Raw genomic sequence first — 25,358 nt, 5'->3', positions numbered from 1 at the left:
AGTTATGAATACTTATGACCATTATTATTTATTACTTTATTCAAATACAATAAGCAAACAACTTGTAAAGCTTCTTATCTCTAAATTAAAGATAAGATTAGATTGTTTAGAGTAATTTAGAGTCTAATTTTGCAATATCAATAAAAAAACAATTAAAAACTGACAAGAGCATGACTACCTACAATTAGTTGTATTAATTTTAATTAAATATATAAAATAAAGAATATTTTTGTTTTACTGCTGAAAAATTTTTTCATTGGCTAAATAATTAAATTAGGCTTAAATACGTTTTCAAGATTCATTTCCTTACAACAACTAAAAGCAAAACGAATGATAGATAAATAATAAACGAGTTTGGTGCGCCATTTTAATTCATGGAATTTAAAAAGCTCTTTTCGCGACAATCTACCTTCCTAAATACCAACAAATCAATGGACTTCGATGTTCTAGAAAATATTGATAGCCACATTGACACATTTAAAAATATGAGTTGCTGGTCTCTCGCTATGAAAGTCCTGCTGTAAGACCTTTTTTTGTAAGTTTTGTAAACAGTTTAAATAATAAAACTTATATTTTTATAATTTTTTTATAATTATATTAGTTGCTAATTTTTTATCAAAAATAAATATGGATGGTACAGGAAATTTTGCAAAACTTCCATTCAGAAAATCCTTTATATGTAAAGTTGTTCTGTGTAATTCCAATTTTGATTTATGAATATTTAAAACGCTAATTATTTTATCCTAGTTTTTTTGCGGTTACGAATTAGGTTACAAAATCGAACGAACAGGATACGAATGTAGAAAATGATGTCACAAGAACAGGTGATGTCACAGGAACAGGTGCATGATAATCAGGCGGTAGACGGTATACAAGGAAGAATTTGATAATGCAAAAACCAGAGAAAACAGTGATCCAAAATATATGTTTATGAGTTTATTAATTTCATTAGTAATCTTTAATTTAATCTTAATGTAAACTTTTATTTTTTGCGAATGAGATTAAATTTAAAAAAATATTTGATAGAAATTGTTACTATAAAATTTCTACTGCAAAAAGCTTGATCATTTAATTTTTTAAATTATCGTAGCATAAACAAATATAGTGCACGAACATTTTTTCTCTAAATCCCCACTATATGAAAACGTTTTACATAAGTTTATAACTTTATATTTAGTTTTATAATATAAAAGTATAGTATAAGTAGTATAGTATAAAAGTTTATAAACATATTGTAATAGTTATAAAAAATATAAAAAATAAGACCAGGTCTTTTATAAATATATATGTTATTTATAAATTTCATTACTTTTATAACTGTATCTTATTTATAAATTTATAAATTACTATATCTTATTTATTTATAAATTACTATATCTTATTTATAAATTTCATTACTTTTATAACTATCTTATTCATAAATTTCAAGTCCAATATAGCTCTTATTACTTATATAAAGTTAAAAAGTTGTAACGAAATTTTAATTTATATAAGTTTTAAAACTTAAATAAATTAAAATTACGTTAACTAAATCAAAGAAGCTGTTAGACAAGATCTAAAAGTATAATATGCGTTTACTTATGCTAAATCTAAACGCTTTATATACGTTAATTAGACTAGATTTAAACGTAAATTAGACAAAATCTAAAACTGGCTTTAGACACCAAAAATCCAGACTAGCCGGAAAAGGGTAGCCTAAGGTAGCAACTGCTTATCCTTACCTTTTGGTTAGGGTGGCATGGGTAGCATGAAAAAAGGTTTTTTTTTTTAGAAAATAGGTATGGTAAATTTTTTAGCTTTAAATGCATTTCATTGTCGAGCATTTCATCGTCAATATTTTATTATCAATAAATTCCAACTTGAACTAGTAATAAGTGGGCTCGGATTGATTTTATTTTAAATATTTTACATAAAATGCAATTTAAAATAGATTAAAACCAAACTTTAAAAAAATATTTAGTTTAAGAAAAAAAAATGCCTATCAATAAGCAGTCGTTCTCAACTCAGGGGTTGTTTGGATGGATAAAAATCTTCCCGTCTAACTGGGATGATTAAAACTACCAAGATCTCGCCTCTCCCTTCAAATTTATACATTTTTAACATTGCGTTTATATGTAAAACCACTCACCTCGCCTAGGCAAGATCTCGACTACAAACTACCGGGATCTCTGTCAGGCAGGGTGAAAATTCTTCACATTAACAGAAGATGACAACTGTTCCGGGTATACTGGACAGCTTTATTACAAAATTTAAATAGCAGTTGATCGATTTTTAACATGAGTCATTTGACCATTTATGTTTATAAAACTTTATTTTAAAAAATTATTCAAAAGCCAACAAGGGCTAGTCTTTCACGTTAAAGTTATGCACGTAATAAGCAAAAAAGATCGTAAAACTTCAGAAACATAAGTCCTTCAAAGTAAAGAAGAACTTATTACTGTAGCAGTGAAAGATGTAATTTATAATCTAGTCAACATAGTTGTTAGTACAAGCAAAAAAAGCAAAGGGTTTACCAAAGTAGCTAATGAGAAACGGCACCAATATACTGCCTTTAAAGCTGAAGCAATTATCGCCTATTATAATGAGGCGAATCAAGAAACTATAGCATAGAGTCGTTTGGTGAAATCAAAAATGAAATCGAAACAAAGGAACAAAAGGAAACATAAGAAAGAAATGGAACCATCAATACTGAAATGATACAACGTACAGAGAAAGTGTATCAGAACAGGTTCTCAAGATCCAAGTTATGACATCAAATGGGGACTCTACCAACCAGCACAAAGGCTCGATGTTAACCAGAGCCCACTCTCCTTGATTGTCCATGGTAAAAAAACGTACAAATGTGTTTCTAAGAGTTAAGGTACGACACAAAATACATGGATCTCACAACCGGGCTCAGAATTGGAAAAAAAAGTAAAGTTCCTTTCAAATTATGTTTCGAATAAAAGGAGAGCAACCAAAGCTAGCCATCATTTTTAGAGTTCAAGGAAAACGCACTTTAAAAGACGAAAAGTTAGCATGGCACAAAGATATTCACATTTACTTTCAAACAAATGCTTGGTAAGACCAAAACGTTTGTAAGTGCTAGCGTGATAAACCACTCCTTCGGTTTATCAAAGAACAAAAACTTGATAATATTTGTTCTTTTTTTAAAGGGACAAGGTTTTAAAGATGCTGATGCTAAAGGACTCCTTTGCTACGGTTTACCAAGTGCCACTGATCTTTGGCAGCCAGTTGATACGCAGGATACCCTGCCACTCTAAAAAGGCTTATTGCCATTGAACATCAAAAATGGTTGGATTCAAATAATCATTCAGAGAGATGTCTCAGTAATAAAATGCCCTGCACTGCAAAAGAGAGACGAATTTATATTACACATTGGGCAGGGAAAGCGTGGAAAACTTTAAGCCGGTTGAGGCTATAAATGAAGATATCAATGAAATTTGTTCAGATGACACATTTATTGGTTCCGGGGAAAACGAAAACGAAGTTTGTATGTTTGATTTTATTGATAACATTTGTATATAGTATTTTAATGTTTATACGTATTATTTTTGATTGTTATATTACAGTTTTTTTTGAAAAATATTTGAAACGTTTTTGAAAATGTGTGTGTTATTAATTTTTCAAAAAGTGTTGAAATAAGCATGTCTTATTAGAAATATGCTTAAGCATATTTTTGAGCATCTTAGAGCTTTTTGCATAAGCATACCCGAGCCTGTTTCAAAAATTTCATATGCTTACAAGCAAAAAACGTGTATCTATTTTGTTTTTAATTCTTACTTGGATGGAAAAGGCGTATGCCACTCGTTGCTTTCTTAAACAAAATAATGATGTCATTAAAAGTGTTTGCTGATCAATGTTCCTAGTCTGTTTATCACGTCATGTTTAAAACTCTGAGTTGATTCTTATATTCTGATTCTAAATTGAATTATGGAAAGCTTCTAAGAAGACCAGTATTAGAATACTCAGCTAGTAAAGCTTAAATGACATTTATTCATATAAATCAATAAAAAAAAAAATCTCAAAATAAGTACGGCTTGATTATAAGGCATACTAATGATATGTTATAAAATGTTTTATAGGTATTATTCACTTTTAATAAAAAAAGACTTTATGCTTTTGAATTAAGAATTAATAACCAATATTTTATGTCAAATGGATAGATTTATATTACTTTAATATTCAAAAACATTCATTATGTCACAAAAAGTATTGAAATAGTTCAGCACTGGAGTACGAATCCCGAAAATTCTGTGTGCGTTTGTTTTCTGCACGATAAAAAAAGTCTACTTGCTAAATGTTAGAAATGCGACAAAAAGATAAAATCAGTTTAACTAATATTGGCATGGTGGCAGTACTAGTATATTCTGCACGTCTAAGAACAAAGCATGAAATCGGCTTGCTAAAGAGAAAATTGCACCAAGATGCAACATTGTCATCGTCTTTTGGCTCGATTGCCATCGACCAAAAATCCAAAACTTTGATAGCTGATCCAAACCTCTAATAGCTGAATTATCGATTGCTCAATTGCCATAAGCCAAAAAATTCCTAGAAGATTTCTTCAAGAGCTTGACAAACTCCTGGCTGTAGTCTTTTTTAGATTTTTTTTTTTAGTTATTTGGGTGCTCCAAGAAGTCTTTTAGGTCTGGTTACCCATTTTACCTGGAAGTTCACGCCTCCTTCCTTACCAATAATTCATTTTTGGCGTGAACCAATTTCAAAACCTCCAAACCATGGGTTTCCAGTTCTGAAACCAGATCTCGAACTACTACACAACGGCTGCTTAGGTTGACCCTCTTGATGAACTGCCCCAAGCGAGTTTGTTAGAATCTTTGAGACTTGGGTTAGCTAGAATTGTTAATTCACGGCTACTGATGGGGTCTCTATAATGCCGAAAGTGGGTCGTTTAAGTAATTGCGATAAAAAGTTTTGCATTGTGCATGGTATTGAATTAGATGTGCAAGATGCCAATAAAAAATCTGCAACGATAAAAGTAGCAGTGAGAGTAACGATGACAAAGATACGAGCACTTACTATGACGCAAAAAAAAAACCATAAGTGGGGAAAACACACTTCAAGCAGGTTTTAACTTTTAATGAATCTAATTTAATGGTTTTTAATTTTTTTAAGGAACTTAATGAATTTAATTAGAGTGGCCGTGACGTAGTGCGACATCGGTTAGATAGGAGGCATAAACTTCCAATTAAATACTCATCCGCGGTGCTCTGTGATAAGACCGTAAGGACTTCTTGGGGCACCTAAATAAAATAAAATTAAAAAAAAAAAATGAGCGAGAATGACAGCATTACTGAACAGACTGATGGTTCGCAGCCGTTAATTGCTAAGGTGTTAACTGTTGTAAATTTGTTTCGTAGTTCGCCAATAAAAAATTATCAAACACTTCAAAAGTATACTGGCGAATTTGGTAAAACATTTCTACTAATACTCAACTTTAAAATTTGCTGTAGCAGTTCGCACACACTGATTAAAAGTTTATGAATGTAAACAACTGCAAACGCTGGTCGCTGATTTACAATGACACTAAAAATGAGTTAAATAATAAAGTGCTCATCAAAATTTTATGTTTGGCATATCTGGTGCTAGTGAATTTAGTTGTAGAAGCATTGTGCCGAAATAATACAACACTATTGCTAGCCTGTGCAACGCTATTGTTTATTATAAATTACTTTAGAAGCTGTAAATTGAAAACTATGTTAATGCCAATGTTAAATAAGCAATAGACAACTTTAATTAGTTTGCTGCATTAACACCACAAAAGCCATTAACAATAGAATTGTTTGAATCTTGCGCTTTTTTTAAGCATCTTAGCAAATCAACTACTGTAAATGTCACTGTGTATGTTGACTGAATGAGATATAATTCTATTGATAACAATTCTGTTGACTGTACTGCCTTTTAAATGATAAGAAATTTAAGAATAAGGAAAAATCGGACGCTTCGAAAAATTAATCAAAAACAATCCGCAATGAGATTGCAGTTTTCGAAGGGAGAACTTGCAAAACTTCTATGAATATATGAAAACTATAAAACCAACAAGTGTCAAAACGGAGCACTGATTTGAGACAAGTGGCAACATTGTCACCAAATTACGATCTCTAAAGGATGACACTCTGAATACCCTTTGTTTCTTACGGGCATACTTTACAAAAGACAAAAAAAGTTTTTGATATTAAGCGAAACAAAAATGTATTGAGTTACTAAAAATTTAACTACTTTTTTTGAAATTTTATTCATGTCTTAATTATTTATTTTTTAAGTATCAGTATCGGTATTTTACCGGTATTACCAATTTTGAAATTTTTCAGTACCGAATCCTCGGTGTTAAAAATAATACCGGTATAGGATGCATTAATTGTGATTGGTTGTGAAAATGTATAAAACTTTGCTTAACTGTGCATAATTATTTGCACAGAAAAGCAAAATTTTCTTCCGTGCACGGGATTATCATTTACGCTTCTTGTTTTTGAATTTAAAATACCTAAAAATATTTTCATTCCTTAAATGTTGCCGTACTTTTTAGAATAACAAACGTTTTATGTTGATTCTTTTATGAAGAGTTTGATGAAATGAATCAAACTAAAAGAGATATTAATTTAGTTTATCTACAGTACTTATAATTCAACTGCTTCTTATATTAAAGTAATGTCAGGAGAAACTCAAAAAAGTATTGTTTCCCTCATTGAAGATGGAGGTAACAAACCTGTTTTGACTAAATACGTAAAGTTAAATGTTGGAGGTTCACTTTTCTACACAACGTTGGGTACATTAACTAAAAGAGCTGATAGTATGTTGCGAGCAATGTTTAGTGGTAGAATGGAAGTGTTAACTGATACTGAAGGTTATACATATTTTCTATATACTATATAAGTTTATTAATATATTTATAAATTTTATAGACAAAACCTGCACAAGTAAAGCATAAATAATTTAGATTATTATAATAAATATATAGGTAATCCTGCAGTTAAGTAGGCTAAAATAATTTAATTTTTTGTTATAAAAACGAAGAATGGTGTAAAAATAAATATTGAAAAAATGAGAATAATAAATGATAATAATAATTTTTTTTTTGCCCTCTCTCTCTCATTTAAGAAAAAGAATAAATTTAAATTATCGTTATATATTATTATCGTTATATATTATTATTTATAATGATTATTTGTATATTAGGGTGGTTAAAAAAACAACTTTTTTTAAAATAGTCTGCTGCACTTAACTAAATGTGTTCTATATAATACAAAAACACTAAGTTTAAAATTTTTTTGAATAAAAAATATTTTTAGGGGTGCCTCAAGACCCTTAAAAATTTGACAGGTCCCTAATATTTTGAAAAAAAAACGTTTTTCTAAAGTATGTCAACCTGGTACTCAAAATAAGCGAAATTATATAAAAGCTTCGAAAATAATAATCAATTTACATAAATTTACGTTTTTGTAGATATAATCGCCTTAAACTATTGTTTTTAAGATAAAAAATAAAAAAAAGTCAATGTTTTTAAGTTTTTTCAAAATAATTTTTTTAAACATATTTTTTATGTAAATTGATTATTATTTTTGAAGTTTTTATATAGTTTCGCTTCTTTTGAGTACCAGGTTGACATACTTTAGAAAAACGTTTTTTTTCAAAATATTAGGGACCTGTCAAATTTTTAAGGGTCTTGAGGCATCCCTAAAAATATTTTTTACTCAAAAAAATTTTAAACCTAGTGTTTTTGTATTATATAGAACACATTTAGTTAAGTGCAGCAGACTATTTTAAAAAAAGTTGTTTTTTGAACCACCCTTTTGTATATTTATAATAATAGTTAATAATGTTCATAAAAAATTATTAAAAAAAATAATTATATTAATATTAATGAATATTTTTAAAGACTCTATGAACAAGAGTGCAAAAATAGAATTATTTTAGGCTGCTTAACTATATATTAATATATACATATATATATATATATATATATATATATATATATATATATATATATATATATATATATATATATATATATATATATATATATATATAATACAGTTTGAATTATTAATATAAGATCTTCTAGTAAATTACCTTAAAATGAATAAAGTTATAGTAGATCTGTACAATGAATTTATAAAAGAAAGTCATTTTTGACTGATAAGTCTATTTGATTGAGCATAATTGATTACAGTATGGAGTTTTGTTTTGCAAGAGTGCCTTTAATAAAGTTTGTGTTCATAGGACTCATTAGATTATTTTTTAACATTATTTAGTTAAAATGCTTTTGGATTATTTTCTCAAGTACTTTGACTGTGGTGCATGTTTAACTTCTAAACAGCCAATAATGTTGTGTCATCATCATTTGTTGCAGACAAAGCTTCAAGCAAGTATTTGAAGCAAAAATTTCTATTTCCAATCCAAACTAAAGGCTTACATAAAAATAACATGTTTCAAAAGACAAAATTTTATTAACATTAGTGTTGTCCGTACAGGAGAAAACAACAGTTGGCAATTAGAATGTCTTTTTTTAAACACTTTTTTTTAATCAGCACTTTCATAATTTTTTCTTTGCTTAGTGTTGTTCCAATCAATTTACTAATTGGTAAAATACCAATAAACTGATCTTTCTATTATGTCCACTGATTTTTCTATTTTACCCACTGCATAATGATGTCAGCAAAGCAGCTTTTTTAAAGTATCTTCAGATGCTTCATTATTTAGACGTTATTACTTTTAGACAAATAAGGATGATAAATATTTCCTTATTTTTGGGACAGTGACCAATTAAGTTTTGATTTCTTTTCCATAACGCATGCTGATGGGCTAAATTAAAGTCTGTAAGTTGTATTTACATGCCCAATACTTCATAATAAGAATCAAGATTATACATAAAAAGCTTTTGTTAATGAAATGGTTGTTGATAGTTTTCTTTATATCTGGTAAAAAGCTTGTGTCTTGCATCAGCTTCATATGTTAGTTTGCTTTTTACTTAGTTCTTTGTATGCTTTGTATTTGATGGTGTTTAGCTGACAAATGTATTGCAGCATAACTAGGATGGTCATTGAGGTCTTCTGCTTTATTTACATAAGCAATAAAAATGCTTTGATTTTGTGTAAAGTTTCATTTTGAAGTACAAGTAATACAATACCATCCATGCTTGACACTGCTTTAGGAAAAGTTTGGAAATGAAGCTTAGTATTTCTTTATTATATTTCTAAAATAAACATTTTAATTTTTTTTTTGATTGAAAAAGTCAACTTTGTGAGTGTGTAGTGAGAAAAAATTTTTAGATTTAATTTGAGTTATAGTAAAACCTAATAAAAATTTTTTAATTTTTATACAAACTTTATAATATTTAAATATGTATTTCTATTTAACTTTTACAGTATTTTGTTTTAAAAATATTTTATATAGCATAAAGTTGTCTATATTTTATATAGCATTTTAAAGTTGTTTAAAACTTAAAAATAATGTACTCTGTCCACACTTCAGCTCATCTTTATTTTATCTATTTTTTACTAAATTGCAATCACGAAAAAATTTATGAGGACTTTTTGTAAATAAACTTCATTTTTATATTATTTATAGGTTGGGTTCTAATTGATCGAGCTGGAAAGCATTTTGGAAGAATCTTAAATTATCTTCGGGATGGACAGTGTCCTATGCCTGAAGATAAAATGGAGTTAAAAGAGCTTTTGGCAGAAGCAAAGTATTATTGCCTTCAAGAACTTATTAATTGTGTAAGATTTCTTTACAACTTATTTGTGTTATAGTTAAGTTGTTAAGATAATTTTGATATTCAAATAGAAATAGACTGTATTTCAAAAAAAATAAATTAATAAAGTTTACTTTTTGGTTATATAAAAGTATTTTATTTAAAAAAATTAATTTTATTAAATGTATTATTTATTAAGGATTTGTTCAGTGGGGTTTTTTAAAAATTAGGCACATAGTGCTGCAGTTTTTAAATAAAAATTAAACACATAGTGCTAAAATTATCAAATAAAAATTTAACATTTATTAAAAAATTTTTAATAACAATTTTTTAACATTTACATAGTTTTAAAAATACATAAGTTGGATATAGCATTTTGTTTTACATTTTCTTATTAAAACATGATATATAATACTTTTTTTATTAAAGTATGCTATATAATATTTTTATATCTCATCTTTATCATACTTTCATCAATACTTTTCTACTAATTAGTTTTATAAGCTTTTATTGGTTTTCATTGATAAATCTTAAATTGATTTATATTGATTGTTTATGGTTTCTATAACTACGAATTATAACGTGACACTTTTTTCTACAATTTAGGGTTGTGTTTTGATGTTTTTGAAGACTTTTACTCAGTACAAAGAACAAATGGTTTTATGATTTTAAAAATATATTTTTTTTAGGTAGAGGATGAACTAAAGAAAAAGGGGGATGATGTTGAACCTCAGTGTCGTGTGCCTCTTGTAACTTCTTCAAAAGAGGAGAGAATGTTAATTATGAATGCAGAAAAAGTTAGTAGAAAAACTATTAGTTATTTTGTAAAAGTTATTAATTAGGAGAGGGTGGGGCACCATGATACGCCTTTGCTTTTTGCTTCATAACTATTTTTTTAAACTTTTTTTTTTTGGTGATTGATGCATTTTTTAGATTAATCTTATACCTACAAATTCATTAATTACCAAAATATAACAGGTTATATTTGTGAGACTAATTAAAATAAAGTTAGAAATTTGTATCAAGGTACACCTCCCATGAGATACCTTTGTAGAAACTCTGAGTACCATTAAAAAAGTAAATATAGAATATAACATTTTTTGAAATAGTAAATTTTCACTTGAAAGGCTTTGTATCGAAATTGGGTTTCATAGTTTTATATTTACATAAATTCCTTAAAGATTGACTGTAAATATTAAAAGAAATAATTTACAATGTTGTTTATGACACAGAGTACTATTCTATAGTTTTAGGGCCCCCACAAGGGCTGCATCAAGTTCCCATACTTGCTAATAAAAAACAATCTTTTTATTTTTAGTATCAATTTTTTTTTCAATAGTTGTTCCTGTTTGTACTTTTGGTGTGCATTGCAGAGGCCACATTTAGAGCCCTTTGTTATGGCATAGGGTTTATTAATAATAATGAGACAATTGCTTGGGCTATTAAACAGTGTTCTGAGTAATATCTATGCTTTGAGTCAAGTTCTTCAATCTAATTTTAAAATGAATAAAGTACCAAAAACTATAAAACACAAAAAACCATCATCATCAACAAGTTCTCTAAACCTATCATTCACTAATATTCGTGGTATTTGAACTAACTTTTCTTCTGTTAAATCTTTATTATTGTAAAGTTCACCAGATCTACTTGCTCTTTATGAGACTAATTTGAGTTCAGCTATCTCATCTTGCGATCTTAGTGTTGATGGTTATCTTCCTTTAATTCGTAAATAGTCACATACTTGGCCTGGGTATATACATTTGCAAGAATTCCCCCATTTGTTGTGAAACTAGGTTTGAATCCACAGACTATTCTTTCATGTGCTTTCGTTTAGCACCACTTCACTCTATTGCCTTTCTATTTGTTCTGTATCGCTCTCCTTCATCTCAAGATTGCACTCTTTTTGATGTTATTTCTGATCATATTGACCAAGCCCTCTCTCTTTATCCATCAGCTAATATAGTTGTTGTTGGTGACTTTAATGCTCACCACTCTGAATGGCTTGGCTCTAGTGTCAGTGACTCTTCAGGCTTTAAAGCCCACAACTTTTGCCTTTCACAATCCCTAACTCAAATAGTCAACTTTCCAACTCGCTTTCCTGACAACCCGAATCATTAAGCTTCTCTACTCGACTTATGTCTTGTTTCTGATCCTAGTCAGTGCTCAGTTTCTCCGCATTCACTCTTAGGTGCTTCTGATCACAGTTTGATTTCTCTAAAACTAATATCTCATTCTTCTTCATCACCTGAATCCCCCTATTATCGAACCTCTTACAACTACAGTAAAGCTGACTGGGTTTCTTTCCGTGATTTTCTTCGTGATGGCCCTTGGGTAGAAATCTTTCGTCTTCCTGTCAACAAATGTGCTTCTTACATAACTTCATGGATTCAGGCTGGCATGGAATCTTTTGTTCTCTCTCGACGATTCCAGGTCAAGCCTCACTCTCCTCCATGGTTTTCCTCACACTGTGCTGCTGCGATTGCCAATCGAAACCGTTACTTCCATATTTATCATCAAAGCAATTCTCTATCAGCAAAACAATTCTCCAGAAAAAAGATGTCTGTTTATTTCTGCTAGAAACCATTGTAAAAAGGTTTTGTCTAACACCAAAGCCCGTTATTCTCATGAAATCTTGTATCTCATCTCAAAAATTAGGCTCTTGTGACTTCTGTAGAATCTTTAATAATATCAATAATAAGGGTGAATTTTTAATTCCACCTCTCTTGTATGGTTCAGACTTTGTCACCTAAAGACAAAGCTGAATTGTTTGCTAAGAACTTTTCATCAATATCATCTCTTGAATCCACTAGTTGCGTTCTACCTGATATTGCCAATAAACAGGTTGATCCATTGCTTGACATTTGTATCACGCCAGCTTTTGTATCTAAAGTGATTTCCTGCCTAGACTCTTCTACAGCTTGTGGCCCGGACAACATACCTGTTATTGTCTTGCAGAAGTGTTCTCCGGAGCTGTCGTCTATACTTTCAAAACTATTCAACAAGTGCTTATCAGAGTCTTGTTTTTCAGCCTGCTGGAAAGCGGTGTCTGTTATCCCTATCTTCAAAAATTCTGGAGAGCGATCTGATTCATCTAACTACCATCCCATTAGTCTTCTTCCTATCATAAGCAAGGTTTTTGAATCTTTAATTAACAAACACTTAGTTTCTCATCTTGAATCTAATAACTTACTTTCTGACCATCAATATGGATTTCAATCTTCTTGTTCTACAACTGATTTGCTAACAGTAATAACTGATAGGTTTTATCGTGCATTAGATAAAGATGAAGAGGTTAAGGCCATCGCTCTTGACATTTCAAAAGCTTTTGATAAAGTTTGGCATGCTGGTCATCTCCATAAGCTTTCTTCTTATGGTGTATCTGGCAACATCTTTAAGATTATTGAATCCTTCCTTTCCAATCGTAGCATGAAAGTTGTCCTTGATGGACAGCACTCTTCTTTTAATTCTGTAACTTCAGGAGTTCCTCAACTCCTGAAGTTACAGAATAAGAAGAAGGCATTTGAACTTGAAAAGGATCTCACTTCTACTACAGCATGGGGCTCACAGTGGCTGGTGAACTTCAATGCAGATAAAACTCAATTTTTTTCAGCCAGTTGTTATCGCAATAATGTAGATCTTCCTATATTTATAAACGGTGATATACTCGATGAGTCATCTACTCTTCATCTTCAAGGATTAACTCTTACTTCCAACCTTTCTTGGAAACCATATATCAAATCAGTTGCAAAATTAGCATCTGCTAAGGTTACATCTCTTTATCGAGCTCGACACTTTCTTACTTCGGATTCTGTTCTCTATCTCTATAAATCTCAAATCCGGCCTTGTATGGAATACTGTTGCCATATCTAGGGCGGATCTTCTAACGATGTCCTTTCTCTTTTAGACAAGGTGCAAAAATGCATTGTAAACATAATTGGACCTACTCTTACAGCCAACCTCCAACCATTATCAAATCGTCGTAATGTTGCTTCTCTTTCTCTTTTCTACAAATACTATAATGGGCACTGCTCTAAAGAGCTAGCATCTCTTGTGCCATCTACTAAAATTCATTCTCGTGTTACTTGTCATTCAGTTAAGTGTCATCCTTTTACTGTGACTGTTCCTAAGTGCTCCAAAAACGCTATTTGTCTAGTTTTTTTCCTCGAACATCAGCTCTTTGGAATTCGCTTCCATCATATTGTATTCCTGATTCATATAATTTGCAATCCTTCAAGTTGTCCGTCAATCGTTATCTTGCTCTACATTCTTCATCTTTTCTCTTTCAGTAACTTCTAACTTTAATTAGTGGCTGCTTGCAGCCTTGTTGGAAGCGAAGATGTTTAAAAAAAAAGAAAAAAGAAAGTTTTGTTTAATGGAGTAAAAAGCTTATGGATTGTAAAAAGCTTATGGATTGTAAAAGCTTATGGATTGTAAAAGCTTATGGATTGTAAAATGCTTATGGATTGTAAAAAGCTTATGGATTGTAAAAAGCTTATGGTTTACAAAATAATGATACTTACTGTTTGACACATTTAATAACATATCTTAAAACTCCACAAAGTTCAAGCTCTTGCGAGCTGTTTATATCAAATGAATTTTTTTGTCAAAATATAACTCTAGTAGTAACTATTTTATATGAAAGTGGTTGTCACTACTCTGGTAGGTGCCTCCACAATTACAATGTTTCATGGTGTCCCACAATCCTTTTATTGTTTATTTAATTAATTCTTATTAGTTGAATTAGTTTTATTTTATTTTTGTTATTTTGTAGTGTTTTTATTTGTTGTTCGTTTTAACTCAATTTTTATCTTATGTCTAGTGTATATTTATTATCTAGTGTATGTTTTATAACTTTTTAATTTACCTTTATTTGATTATACGATTTTACTGTATATTTTATGTAATTACTAGCATGAGTTACCCGGCGTTGCCCGGGCCAATATTTAAACTGGCTTACCTGATATCTCTACACAAAAATGGGCCCGTACCCTAAGAACGGGGTCAAAACCCAGCTAAGAAGGTTCTTAGCTGGGTTTTGACCCCGTACCCTGACCCCGGGGGTCAGGGTACGGGGTCAAAACCCAGCTAAGAACCTTCTCCTCCTCGAGGACTACCCCCATGCCAAATTTCATCGAGATCGGTCCGGCGGTTAGGATTTCTATAGAGAACAAACAAACACACACACAAACACACATTGCCCTTTATATATATAGCTGGAGTTACCCGGCGTTGCCCGGGCCAATATTTAAACTGGCTTACCTGATATCTGTACACAAAAATCGGCCCAAAAAATGGGCCCCCTGACCCCGGGGTTAGGGGGGCCTATTTTTGGGCCCCTTGACCCCGGGGGTCGGGGTACGGGGTCAAAACCCCGCTAAGAACCTTCTCCTCCTCAAGGACTACCCCCATGCCAAATTTCATCGAGATCGGTCCGGCGGTTAGGATTTCTATAGAGAACAAACAAACACACACACAAACACACATTGCCCTTTATATATATAGCTGGAGTTACCCGGCGTTGCCCGGGCCAATATTTAAACTGGCTTACCTGATATCTGTACACAAAAATCGGCCCAAAAATCGGCCCAAAAAATCGGCCCCCCTGACCCCGGGGTCAGGGGGCTCATTTTTTAGCCCCCTTGACCCCGGGGGTCGGGGTACAGGGTCAAAACCCAGCTAAGAACCTTCTCCCCCTCGAGGACTACCCCCATGCCAAATTTCATCGAGATCGGTCCGGCGGTTTGGATTTCTATAGAGAACAAACACACACACACACACATTGCCCTTTATATATATAGAAGATTTTCTAGTTTACTTGCCATTACTATATTTATTTAGTTTTTCTTTATTATATAATTTAGCCTGTCATTAAGTTGGTGTGCAATCGATACAATAATAAATATTCCTACACAAGGTGAGAACATAAATTTTAGTAATTTCATATTTATTTAATATTTTGAAATTCTAAAATTAGCTAACCTATTTCCAGAATCGAGTATTGTAAGAAAAAACTTCATACATAAATAATTTTTTAGTAATAAACTTAATGTTAATCAATTAATCTTCTTTTTAAATTTTGATATAACTAATCATTTTAAATGTAATCACAATAAACTATTTTTAAAATAAGGATCATATATTATTTTAAACATAATCAAGTGAAAGTTTTTTAAAATAAGGATCTTAAGATCTTAAGTTGTCAATTTTACTTTAAATGTTTGTATGGTGAGTTTTTATTGAATTCTTTGTCACCATTTTCTCTTTTTCACTAAAGCCTATAACTTCTGCATTTCCTAATCTCTTACTCAGTTAACTTTGTGTCTCGTTTTCCTAATTATTTACCTTCACTTGTTGATTTATGTCTTGTCTCTAACTCTAGCTTTTGTTCAGTTTCTTCTTTTTCTCTTTTAGGTGGTACTGACCAAGCAATCATCTCAATAAATCTTTATCTTGTACTTCTTTTTCACCCTATTATTGCACTACTTGCTACCCTAAAGCTGACTGGGATTCTTTTCATGATTTTCTTCATGATGGTCCTTGGACTAATGTCTTTTCTCTCTCAGCTGATAAATGGGCCTCCTACATAACCTCTTGGATTTAGGCTGGAATGGAAGCTTTTATTCCTTCTCATTGGTTCCAAGTGAAGCTTCATTCTATTCCATGGTTTTCACAAAGAAAAATTCTTTGCAAATCTTTTTGCCTTATCTTTTAGAAAGGTCCCATAAATGAGGGTTGAATGTTAGACCTACCCTTGTTAATGCTGTTGAAGATTCTCCAAAAGTGTCTAGAGCCAGTGTATCTGGGAATGTTTTTGAGACTATCAAATTGTTTCTTTTTAACCATTTTATCAAAGTCATCCTCGAAGGCCAGCACTCTTATTCATTTCCAGTAACTTCTTGAGTACCTCAAGATTCTATCTTTGGTCCTGTTTTGTTTCTTATCTACATTAGTGATCTTTCCGACAACCTTACATCTAAAGTAGCCCTTTTAGCTGATGACTCAACTTTATACTCTCGCCTTGACAAAAAATCTTCTCTTTTCAATCGCTTAAAACAGGCAGCTGATCTTAAATCTGATCTCACTTCTGTAACAGATTGGACCTTGCAGTAGATTTTAAAATTTAACTCCAACAAAACTCAGTTATTTATATCAGTATCGCAATACTGTCAACATTTCTTTATTAATGAATGGTAACCCTCTCACTGAGTCTTCTTTATGTCTTCTTAGATTATTGTTTACTTCTGACCCTTCATGGAAACCATATTAATTTTCTTCTCTTTATCGTGTTCGCCATTTTCTTACTCCTGATTCCATTCTCTACCTCTACAAATCTCTTATTTGTTCCTGTGTGGAATACTGTAGTCAAATATTTGGGTTGGTTATTCTAATCATGCTCTTTCTTTTCTAGACAAAGATCCAAAAAAGCATTGTAAACGTAGTTGGACCCGCTCTATCAGCTAAGCTCAAGTCTCTTTCCCATTATTGTAAAGTTGCATCTCTTTCTCTTTTCTACAAATACTATCATGGTTGCTGCTCAAAGGAGCTATCATCTCTTGTTCCATCAACTAAAACTCATTCTTGCTTGACTCGTCATTCAGTAAAGTCTCATTTGTTAGCTGTATCACTCTCTGCATGCACTAAAAACTTTTGTTTGTCTAGTTTTTTTCTCCTCAGTTTTTTTCACCTTTTGGAACTCTTTCCCATCTTCATGTTTTCCTGACTCATACAACCTACAACTTCTTAAGTCTTCTGTCAACTGTTTCCCTGCTCTATAACTCTATTCTTTTTTTCTAGTAACTCCCAACTTAATAGTGGTTGCTTGCAGCTTTGTTTAGTAGCAAATAAGAATTAAAAAAAAAAAAACACTTTAACTATTTTAGTTCTAAAGTGGCAAACACTATATTAACATCATGGCACAACTACACATCTTTATTTTGACTTAAGCTTTTTTTATTTCTTTCAATTTTCTTTGATCTTTTTATTCCTAAGTTCTTTGACTTAAATTATCTTAATTCATGGGATAAAATCATTTACTTTAATCTAAATTTGTCTTCACGCATTATGTGTTGTAAATAAAATGACATTGCTCAATCGAACTCTTGCAGATAAAGTACTCTTTTTTATATTTATATTTTTAGCCAATCTGATGACAATATTCTAAAGAATTTAGAGCTTTTTGACAAACTATCGTTACGTTTTAACGGAAGAATACTTTTTATAAAAGATATTATTGCCAACGATGAAATATGTTGTTGGTCATTCTATGGAAACGGTAAAAAAGTTACCGAAGTTTGTTGTACTTCAATAGTTTATGCTACAGAACGAAAACAAACAAAGGTAGATTTTCCTGAAGCTAGAATTTACGAGGATACCTTGAACATTTTGTTATTTGAGGGTCGTGGAGAACTAGCGGCCCTTGATCAGTTACTACGTGCAACTAAGTCATTAAATAGAAATCGTGATCGAGAGCGTGATGATAATGATGAAGGATCAAATATGAGAAGGTCAAGAGTTCACCAGCTTGCTAATGACTCGTGATTTTTTTATTTATTTTTTCTTTTTTAACATTACAATTTTGTTACTAAATCAAATTTTTATATTGGAGTTAATTTCATGCAATTTTTATATTGGAGAAAGTTTCCCGCAATTTTTATATCGGAAAATTTTCCGTAAGAATTATATTAGAGGAAAGTTTCTGCATTTATTATATTGGAGTTAATTTCTCTTACTTTAAACATTGAAAAGTTTAAACATCAGAAAGTTTAAACATTAAGTCGTTTCTATAATTCAAATAATTCAAGGTTCAGTATTTTTTTTCTTCAGTTTTACTATTGTCGGTAAAGTGACCACACAAATTAAGTTATGCAAGTTCATTAAAATCCGTGTACGGCCATGATGCACTTCATATTGAGTGGTAGCGTGCAAAATAGTTCGCACATCTTCAGATTTAATAGCGTGTGTCATGCTCCTATTTCAGACGCACGACGTGATTTTATTTAATTTTCAAAGCCAGATCGAGGGCGATTGATGTTTGATCGAGGGCAATTTTTTTTTTTTGACGATAACTAGTTAGAGTTTTAGGTGTACTCAAATCCCAATCCGATTTAGTCGCACGCTTCTTGAATCATAGTCAAATTCAATCATTTTTCAGATGTTGTGTTATTGTTTCAAGTTGATTAAAGTGTCTTCTAAAATAAAGAAAATAACCTTACTTCTAAGAGTAGCTTCTGAAAAAGTTCTTTCAAAATACTAACGTTATTTTAAAAAGTAGCTTCAATTGTTTAAAGTGGCAATTATGAAAATTACCTTTAAAGATTAACATACTCAATGCAACCAAGGCATGGTTTTTCGGAAGTTTTTTTATCAAAAAGTATGACATATTTGGTATGTAATGGAAAGATTATTTTAACCGCTATTATAATCTGGTAAAAGTAATGCGACTATAACATATCGTCAAGCGGAGTTTTATTCAGAAAAGATATAATTTTCAACCTAAAGTACCTTGGGGCTTGATGATAGATAGGTCTTTGGATTTATTTTTTTATAAAAGCACGTACTGGTTTTTGTTTTCAATGAATGTAACGTGATATTTATAATTAGACATTATTTGTAAAAATTATCCATGAAAAACCTTTTTTTTTATGAAAATCAAAATTAATATTTTCAATACCACACCTAATTGAGTTTGTTTAACAATAATGTCACGTTAGATTCAGATAAACTATGGAAGTGTTAATTTTTCTACAAAAGTCTTTTTTGCGAAAATAATCATAACATTTAGCCCCATAAGTTATCTTTAACTTATTGTTATGAAAATAATTATATCTTTGAACACTAAGTCGATGCAAATAGCTATTATGGCTTCGGTAATGTCTTAAGATAAATACTTTTTGTTATTAGCACAGCGCAAAATGAAATATATATTACATAATTCATTCCAACTGCTTTTAAAAGTAGCATATTTTTTTAAAAATATACCAAACAAATGTATTAAGTTGTAATAAGGTTCATAAATTATGTGAAACACTTTAAGATATCTTTATAATTATATTGATATATCTACTGAAAAAGTGTTAAAACAGGCACTTCGGTTGTTTATAATATTTTGCCATTATTCATGAATTCTTTGTTTGCATAAAGTAAATACCAATAAATAAAAAGTTGTTCGGTTTGCCACTAACAACCAATCGGATTTGTTTAAAACTATCGGGGTTTTTTTTACGAGTAGGTTTTTTCTATGCCTTAGTTGCATTGAGTAGTTTTATGCTTTTATTTATTTTTCAAATACCCAAATACTATAAAAAACTGAAATAAAAATATTTCCAAGAAAACAACAGTTTCGTTCTCTTCATTTTTTTTTTTTTTTTTGAATAATTTATGGCGTTAAAACCTTAAAAACAAGTTTTTAAGTAATAAATATTTTTTTAAATATATGGATGAATCTTAAAAATTTCAAAAAGACGAGTACCTTATTTATGGTATATCCGCACAGTTATGCCTAAGGTAGCCATTTTGACTTCAAATTTGAAAATGGCATACAGCGTTTATTATTGAGTTTTGGGTGAAACCTTTCGATGACTTTTGTTAAGTTTATGTCTTCTTAGGAGTGGATTCACACTTTTAATAGTATATTTTTGGATTTCACTTCGTATGACCGAAAAAGTTAAATTGACTGCATACCAAGTTGTTCAATAAGTTTTATCGTTTGATAAGAAAACAATAAAATTTTTTCTTATCGTTTGATAAGAAAAAATTTTATTGTTTGAAATACAGTTTATTATTCCATATAATTTCCCTAAACTTTAATACACTTGTTCCAGTGAACTTCTAATTTATGGACTCTATTCCTGAAGAATCCAGAAGACTGTCAAAAAAGGCTTCCGCGGCTGCTAGTACTACTTCGTTCTATGAAAACCGTTTTCCACGCATAAGTTTTTTTAGATGTGAGAATAGCCAAAAATAAGACGGGGCAAAATATGGCGAATAGGCTGGCTGTTGCAGCATTTTGTACTTTAGTTCACTGATTTTTGCGATGGTTTTTTGAACAGTGTGAGACTGAGCGTTGCCTTAATGAAAAACGATTTATTTTTCCACAAATTTTTGTATCCAGCTGGTCCAAAATGCAACAACAATAATCTGAATTTATTGTTTTACCAGTTTGAAGGTAATCCACAAACAAAATTTTTTTTGCATCCCAAAAAACTGATGCTCATATCTTCTTGGCCGATTTCTGGACCTTAACTCGCTTTAGAGCCAAAGTATTGGGTTTACACCACTCCTTATTCTCTTGTTTCAATTCAGGATCATGATGGTAGACCCAAGTCTCATCCATAGTGATAAAACGATGCATAAAATCCTTTTTATTCTTTCTAAAACGCTCCAAATGTTGTTAAAAAAGTCGCACTAGAGTATGTTATTGTTCCATCGCACAATTGAAAAGGTCATCGCACAATGGGTGCCGCGAATGCAATTGTGCACACAGCTTTTTAAAACCCAAAACTTCAGCCAAAATACTGTTCACGCTACTTAATGAGATGTATAGAGACTCCACTAAATCCCTCTTGGTTATTCAACGATATTCCAAAATCCAAAATATTGGTGCACTTTTTAGACGTCCTTCACGTGGATCATCTTCAAGACTTGTTCAACCACGTTGAAATTCAGCAACCTACTGTTCTAACTGAGGGTGAAGAATCCTTATACACTTTTAATAATCGTTCATGAACTTGTTTTGGTGCCACATCTTCCTAGAATAAGAATTTTATTACTGCACTATATTCAAATTTATTCATTGTAAAAAAATGCTGTGATACGTCAACTTTGAATACCTATAAATATACAAAAGTTAACAGATCTACGTGAAACCTCACACGTGTTAAAAATGTAGTAACAATTTTAGAACAAACATAACAACAAGACTGCAAGCAGCCACTAATTAAAGTTGGAAGTTACTGAAGGAGAAAAGATGAAGATTGTAGAGCAAGATAACGATTGACGGACGACTTAAAAGATTGCAAATTATATGAATCAGGAAAGCAAGATGAAGGAAGCGATTTCCAAAGAGCTGATGTTCGAGGAAAAAAACTAGACAAATAAGCGTTTTTGGAGCACTTAGGAACAGTCACAGAAAAAGGATGACACTTAATTGAATGACAAGTAACACGAGAATGAATTATAGTAGATGGCACAAGAGACGCTAGCTCTTTAGAGCAGTGCGCATTATAGTATTTATAGAAAAGAGAAAGAGAAGCAACATTACGACGATGTGATAATGGTTGGAGGTTGGCTGCAAGAGCAGGTCCAACTATGTTTACAATGCGTTTTTGCACCTTGTCTAAAAGAGAAAGGGTATCATTAGAAGAACCGCCCCAGATATGGCAACAGTATTCCATACAAGGCCGGATTTGAGATTTATAGAGATAGAGAATAGAATCCGAAGTAAGAAAGTGACGAGCTCGATAAAGAGATGCAACCTTACCAGATGCTAATTTTGCATCTGGTAAGGTTGCATCTCTTTATCTATGCCTCCTCCAAGCAATCAGAGGGTGATGGTTTCTTATCACGACAAGAATAAATGGTAGTATCATCAGCAAACGATGCCACCTTAGATGTGAGAATATCTGGAAGATCATTAATGTAAATTAAAAAGAGTATAGGGCCAAGGATAGAACCTTGAGGAACCCCTGAAGTTACAGAATAAGAAGAAGAGTGTTGTCCATCGAGGACAACTTTTATGCTACGATTGGAAAAGAAGGATTCAATGATCATAAAGATGTTGCCGGATACACCATAAGAAGAAAGCTTATGGAGAAGACCAGCATGCCAAACTTTATCAAAAGCTTTTGAAATGTCAAGAGCGATGGCCTTAACCTCTCCACCTTTATCTAATGCACGATAAAACCTGTCAGTTATTACTGTTAGCAATTCAGCTGTAGAACGAGAAGATCGAAATCCATATTGAAGTTAATAGATTCAAGATGAGAAACTAAGTGTTTGTTAATTAAAGATTCAAAAACCTTGCTAATGATAGGAAGAAGACTTATGGGACGGTAGTTAGACGAATCAGATTGCTCTCCAGAATTTTTGAAGATAGGAATAACAGATGCCGCTTTTCAGCAGGCTGGAAAGCAAGACTCTGATAAGCACTTGTTGAATAGTTTTGAGAGTATAGACGACAGCTCCGGAGAACACTTCTGCAAGACATATAGCTCTGCAAGACATATAGCTATAAAAACTGTTTAAATTTTGTAAATAAACTATAATTTTTTTGTCAATAAGAGATATCTTTCATATCATCATATACTCAGACTATATCATAATTGCTCCTTACCCTATGATAACCTTTACTCTTCACACTTTTCACTTTCCTGAAAATTCGAACAGAGAATTTTTTTTCAGACCATCTAATAATTGAATGACAGCTAGAAAAGGTTTAGAACCTAACAAATTTCTCCGACCATGTAAAACATCTCAGAATATAAATTTGATGGAGGAGATGACCTTGAACTTGAAGAGAAATAAGTTTACCAGACAGCGATAATGCTAATACAGTACCGATTGAAGAATCAAGTATGCAACGATTCTGTTAATACAGCACATACAAAAATAATTTTGTATGTGCTGTATTATTAACTTGTTAATAGTATGATTACTTATCGACAGTTGTATGTATGTACATAAAAGTATGATTACTTATCGACAAGTTGATAATACAGCACATACAAAATTAGGCAGAAGCTCACAGGGAAACTGCAAGTCAAGTGTTTGATCTAATATAACAAGAGCTTGAAATATTTATTGCTGTTTTGTATGCACAAGAAGCAGCTGGACTAAATAAAATGGCATTGAATTTTCATTGGAGGGATAACTGGGGCTTTCCATTATGTTTGAGAGAAATGCCGCGAAATAGATTACAGTCCTGGAATACCTAAGCCAGAAAATACATTGCAAAAACCTAGAAGGCCTGTTTGTTCTTTCCAATATACTCTAAATCGATCTGGTATAAATGCATAAATACTCTTGAAAGAAATAACCAAGCAGAAAATTTCTAGAAGAGTTTTCTTTCAAAAGTTAGCCGAAGAGTTAGTAGAGCAATACTCACAATCTAGAAAACTGGGCTTAAATCAAACACAAGACACGAATGATCAATAAGCATTATTGGCCAAAATGTGATTGGTCAAGTGAAGGGTTTCTAAAAATAAAAAACCGTTCTGTAGGTTCATGCAAGAAAGTTCTTCTTAAAGTAAAATCCTGAAGATTTCATTTCATTTTACTGAAAATTCTAGAGTTGCTTTATTGTCTACTTTCAAAAAATTTAACGTTTCACCATCGACAATGATGAAGTAGATTGGTGCATTTAGAGTCACCAGATCCAACTGAATGTAAAAAAGGTCCAGGGTAAAAAAAGAATTTAAACTTCCAGTAAAAAACAAAGGTAGACAATTTTCACTTTCTATATTCAATCAACAAGTGCTTCCCAATGGGTTCCTAACCTCATTTCAGTATTTTGCTTTAGTTCTAAGTTATTTTTTAAACATCGCAATAACTGATTACTGATAGCCCTGATTGATAACTGATAACTGGGCTATTACTGATAGTGCTGATTGATAATTGATAACTGGGCTATTACTGATAGTCCTGATTGATAACTGATAACTGGGCTATTACTGATAGTCCTGATTTGGCATATTTATCATGAGACCTAAAAACGCACGAATGATCACAACTTTAATTTAAAAGAATTTTATGTGGAAAGGGTTAATTTTGTAATTAAAATTAATAAACACAAAATGCTACTCAACAATGTGCAATAAATATTGAAAAACTAAAATGATAAGAAATTTTAAAATGAGTAATTCCTATATTAAAATTTTTTGCAACGCAATCATTAGCAATAAAGATACAAGCAACAAAATTTATAATAAAAATTACAGAGATTTTAAACTATTCGAACTACTGGCTATATTTAATCAAACATCTGCAGATCAAATACAATCCATTTTACAAAACCAAACTAAAATGCATGATTTAAGTAATAATATTCAAAAAGATTCAACACATTAAAAAAGAAATTAAGGTTTCCATGTTCGACAAATTAGAATTAGTAAATACTATTATTCCAAAATAAATACTTTTATGATTAAAAAAAAAAAATTAAAGTCAAGTCAGATGTCAACTAAAGTCTGCGCTAACCGTATTTATTTGTTAACTAACTACTTTCTTCAGTAAACCCCCGGTTATTTTACTTAGAATAACCGAAAACCCACTTACTTACTTTTACTTATCAGTTACGTATTTTTTGAATTAGGTATGCCAACCTTTTCCCAGTGGGTATGTGTAGTCCGGGTGACGCCTTACGGACGTCTGTGACGTTTAAGGTCTAACGGACGTCCTCCGGACAACGCGTGTCCAATGGGCTTTTTATACAAAAATGTCAGCGTAGATTAAAGTATTTATTCTAAAATAGTTTTTTAGGTGCTCAATGAAGTTCTAACGGTCTATTATAGAGCACCGCGAAATAGAATTTAAAAAGATCACGCCTACTTTTTTAAAACATTTATAGTTTTGACAAAAGTTAAACAGTTAGTTAAACATACTTAAGTTTAGAATTTGCACAGTGCCTGAAAGTGTCATACTTAAAACATAA

At 31.2% G+C, this 25,358-nt stretch overlaps 1 protein-coding gene and 1 long non-coding RNA gene across 2 annotated transcripts; both read left to right on the top strand.

Moving 5' to 3' along the window:
* The first annotated feature begins 220 nt into the window (after window positions 1-220).
* On the top strand, window positions 221-1,058 carry LOC136086530 (uncharacterized). Its single transcript, XR_010641396.1, has 2 exons — window positions 221-535; window positions 748-1,058. It is a non-coding gene; the product is annotated as an uncharacterized LOC136086530 (long non-coding RNA).
* A 5,368-nt stretch (window positions 1,059-6,426) lies between these two features.
* On the top strand, window positions 6,427-18,419 carry LOC100213269 (BTB/POZ domain-containing adapter for CUL3-mediated RhoA degradation protein 3). Its single transcript, XM_065807502.1, has 5 exons — window positions 6,427-6,862; window positions 9,586-9,737; window positions 10,402-10,509; window positions 15,574-15,626; window positions 17,851-18,419. The coding sequence occupies exons 1-5, from the start codon at window positions 6,667-6,669 to the stop codon at window positions 18,248-18,250; spliced, it is 909 nt and encodes a 302-aa protein (XP_065663574.1). The 5' UTR covers window positions 6,427-6,666; the 3' UTR covers window positions 18,251-18,419.
* Window positions 18,420-25,358: the final 6,939 nt, after the last annotated feature.

Source organism: Hydra vulgaris, chromosome 10 (assembly GCF_038396675.1).
Source record: "Hydra vulgaris chromosome 10, alternate assembly HydraT2T_AEP".
Lineage (NCBI taxonomy): Eukaryota > Metazoa > Cnidaria > Hydrozoa > Anthoathecata > Hydridae > Hydra > Hydra vulgaris.
Note: the sequence above shows the minus strand (reverse complement) of the source record. Positions and strands in the feature narration are given on the sequence as shown.